The 3832-nt window shown below is 33.6% G+C and overlaps 1 protein-coding gene across 1 annotated transcript; it reads left to right on the forward strand.

Annotated features, from left to right (window-relative positions):
* Positions 1 to 480: 480 nt before the first annotated feature.
* Positions 481 to 3325, forward strand: LOC107897726 (5'-nucleotidase SurE). Its single transcript, XM_016823283.2, has 10 exons — positions 481 to 913; positions 1071 to 1165; positions 1382 to 1449; positions 1542 to 1585; positions 1715 to 1792; positions 1872 to 2025; positions 2378 to 2530; positions 2633 to 2743; positions 2861 to 2926; positions 3020 to 3325. The coding sequence occupies exons 1-10, from the start codon at positions 639 to 641 to the stop codon at positions 3122 to 3124; spliced, it is 1149 nt and encodes a 382-aa protein (XP_016678772.1). The 5' UTR covers positions 481 to 638; the 3' UTR covers positions 3125 to 3325.
* Positions 3326 to 3832: the final 507 nt, after the last annotated feature.

Genomic DNA, 3832 nt, shown 5'->3' on the forward strand with positions numbered 1-3832 from the left:
TAAAACCTCAAAAAAAAGAAATTCATTATTTTAAATTAATAAAATAAGTAAATAAAACTAAAAGTAATTAAACTTATAAAATAAAAAATTCATATAATCTATCACATGTCAGCCATACATTGATTATTTTTGTCACCTCATAAAAATAACATTGTTAATATATTGGAGTAAATTGTAAAACGTTTGGCAAGTACCAAATTGAAAAAAAAAAGAGATTAGGTACCAAATTAGGAAAAAGAGTCAAGTTCAGGTATCAAATTAGACTCCCAAAAAAATTAAGTACTAACGTAAAAGTGAAGTTTAAGTACCAAATTAAGAAAAAATGTCCAGTTTTATTACCAATTTTGACCAAAAAAATTTAGATACCAAATTAGTAAAAAAAGTCAAATTCAAATACCAAATATATCATATTTAAAAAAAATACTATTTATTAGAAAAGTGGTTAATAAATTACTAGTTCTCAAAAGGTAAAAGCGGGTAACTTTCACTGAACATGACTCCACTCCCAACTCACTGCAGCTGTATTTATAAAAACACCCCACATCACCTCAAACGCCAACTTAGAATTCAGCTAAAAATAATCAGCATTTTGTGTCCAATCACAACGACAAAACTCCGTGGATTGAGCAATAATCGCCATGGCAACTTCCGTGAAGAACAACTCACTACCTCCTTCTTTGATCTCGAATCTCAATCAAGTTCTTTTATCACGACAACAACACACCATTGATCATCAATCCACCCACTCCTCTTCATTACCTTCCCATTCACGCAATGTCGACGAGCCAGATTGTTCTAAACCACTGCTTCTCATCACCAATTGCGAAGGAATCGATTCACCAGGACTCATTTTCCTCGTTCAAGCTCTGCTCTCTGACGCTCGCTTCACTCTCCATGTCTGCGCTCCTCAATCGTCAGTCTCTATTTCAACTCAAATTGTCTTTTCAACTGAAGTTGCCAAAAGAAATTGCAATGTAGTTTAATGTGTAAAGAATTTGTCAGTTTTGAATCAGATCAGAGTGAATCTTAGAAGAGTTTTTCTTTTTTTATTTTGAATTTTGAATTTTCAGGGACAAATCGGTTGCCGGTCATTCCCTGACGGTGCGAGAGACGGTTGCAGTATGTTCAGTTGAAATGAGCGGTGCCACTGGTTTTGAAGTTTCAGGTATAAAAGAAGAAGAAAAAAAAAGTAAATTCTACAGCTGTTAATAACGAAAGAGTAAATTCACATCTCGTGACTGGCACACATTTTCTTTATAATGTTTCAACATCAATTCTCTTCGCGTTAGTATTATGGCTTATGGCGTTTAGTGAGATGTTTTGGATTTCTCTCAGTAGAGTTTTACTAAAGATGAAACATATTCTCAATGTTTATCTTCAGGAACTCCTGTGGACTGTGTCTCCTTAGCTCTGTCTGGAGCATTGTTTTCATGGTCAAAGCCTGTTTTGGTATGCACTTCTACATCTAATTGTTGATTCTAGAATTGAGATTGTCCAATGCAGGTCTTAATGCTGTATTTTATTTGTAAAAAAAAATGTAGGTGATTAGTGGAATTAACAGAGGATCAAGCTATGGTCGCAACATGTAAGTAATTTGTTATCTTCATATCCTATATTTTATTCCCTGTCTTTCCTTTATTTTGGTTACATTTGACTATCATTGTCTCAAAGCTAATTTTTTTTCTTTTCAATGTACATCATTTATTACCATTAGGTTCTACTCAGGAGCTGTTGCTGCAGCTAGAGAGGCATTAATTTGTGGTGTGCCATCACTTTGTTTATCATTCAACTGGTAAAACATTATTTTCTTTCTAAACACGTTCCACTCTTTTTGTGGATCTACAATGAATTTATGTTTGTATTAATTTTAGGAAGAAAGATGTTAGCAGTGAAAGTGATTTGAAAAATGCAGCCGATTTTTGTTTGCCTTTAATATCAGCGGCTGTAAGAGATATTGAGAGGGGAAAGTTCCCAGAAAGTTGCTTTCTGAATATAGAAATCCCATCTTCTCCCCTAGCAAACAAGGTAAGCCTTTACAAAAATATATAGTTGCTCTAGTTCTCATGCTGATAATTCAAGAGAAACAGTACCGGAAGAGTTGATGCTTGAAAATATGCGGAGAATGTTCAAACTTCAAACCCCTAATCATTATTGCTATAGCAAATTTGATATGTTAAATAGATGAGTGCAATCTGATTAATACGGTGATAGATTAGGCATCTATAGATGGGTGCAAATCAAACAGAATTGTATATAACATAAGCAGTAATTTGATTTAATAGAAATTAGATCCGGTCTGAAATCTACTAATTTCTTTTTCCACATGATAATCCAGTTCATAATTCATATATTTATTGGCACTGAGTGTGTGTTACAGGGATTCAAACTGACCAGGCAGAGCTTATGGAGGTCACCTTTAAGCTGGAAAGCTGTATCAGCAAATAGGCACCCTGCTGCAGGCCAATACCTGTCGAATCAGCAAAGTCTTGGTATTAAACTTGCACAACTTAGCCGGGATGCCTCCGCTGCCGTAAGTACCAGTCACACACACAAAAACGTCTCCAGGTTTTAATTCAAAGGCGACCTTGCTTTAGCATTAGTACTTAAATGACCCATTTTTTGGCTTTAACAGGGTGCAGCGAGGCGCTTGAACTCGCATAGGAAGAATGTTGAGATTGAATCTGTTGGTATTGCTGGGAAATTTAATGGCCAACAAACAGTTAAAAAATACTTTCGCTTAGAGGTAAGAAAAAAATAACTTACTACTACTGCAAGCAAGTATTTGTTGTTGAAGCAGATTTTGGCAGTATATTCATTTCATTTTCTAAATCACAAAGTTTATGCATTCATGTGTAAGCAGTTATTGGAGAAGGAGACAGAAAAGGCAGATGATAATTTAGATTTTAAAGCAGTAGAAGACGGATATGTGAGTTGGAATTTGTCCTTTATAACTCTTGATAAATCTTTTCTCTTATAAATTGATTATTTGGTTTTATATTTCTTGGATGGCTCATGGCAGGTTGCTGTAACTCCTTTATCTTTATCTTCAACCGATCAATCCAAGATTGAAACTGAGGTTTCAAGCTGGATCTCTGCTGCACTTGGCAAGGAACAATGGAACTAGGTTTCCTCTGTGCCCATTTTCTTCCTGCTACTTATTTTGTGGATTCCATTTCCTTTTGTTCTTTTTAAATGAAATGTCTCTTTGTATCAGATTAGTATGGTCACACCAACCCCAAACGAGAGTGATGTTTGAATTTGTGAATTATAGTAATTTACCTCCCAAAAGGAGTGGGTTAACTATGATTTGAGCTCTAAGTTTGTATATCTTGGCGTATTGTCTGGTGCTAAAAGTTACTTGGCAGCAAATGGCAACCCACATTTATTAAATGTGATTAACCATGAAAAACAACTTACTGGATGGCAACTAGCAACCATAAATGTTAAACAGGACGTATCTATAATTGCTTCATTTGAAGACGGTTAAATGTACTCACCAAAAAAAAAAAAAGACAGTTAAATGTGTATGGAGTTGTATCTTGATTAAAAAAGAAAGAAAGAAAGAAAAGGTAATTAAATATAATAAAAAGAAGAAAGGAAGATAAATTATAGGGTAAAAGAATCTATTAATCAGGTATTCACCTTATGAAGAATTGAGAAAAAATTGGTTTTCAATCAGAATTGTAGCAATAGAAATATGGTAAAAACAAAGTATGTTACTTTTATATTGTTACTGTATGTTTAAGTAAAATTTTTTTTATAAAAATTTAGCGTATTAATAATTTATTTTATTTGTCATTAATCTCTTGATTTAATAATAAGATATTAAGTT

Source organism: Gossypium hirsutum, chromosome A06 (assembly GCF_007990345.1).
Source record: "Gossypium hirsutum isolate 1008001.06 chromosome A06, Gossypium_hirsutum_v2.1, whole genome shotgun sequence".
NCBI lineage: Eukaryota > Viridiplantae > Streptophyta > Magnoliopsida > Malvales > Malvaceae > Gossypium > Gossypium hirsutum.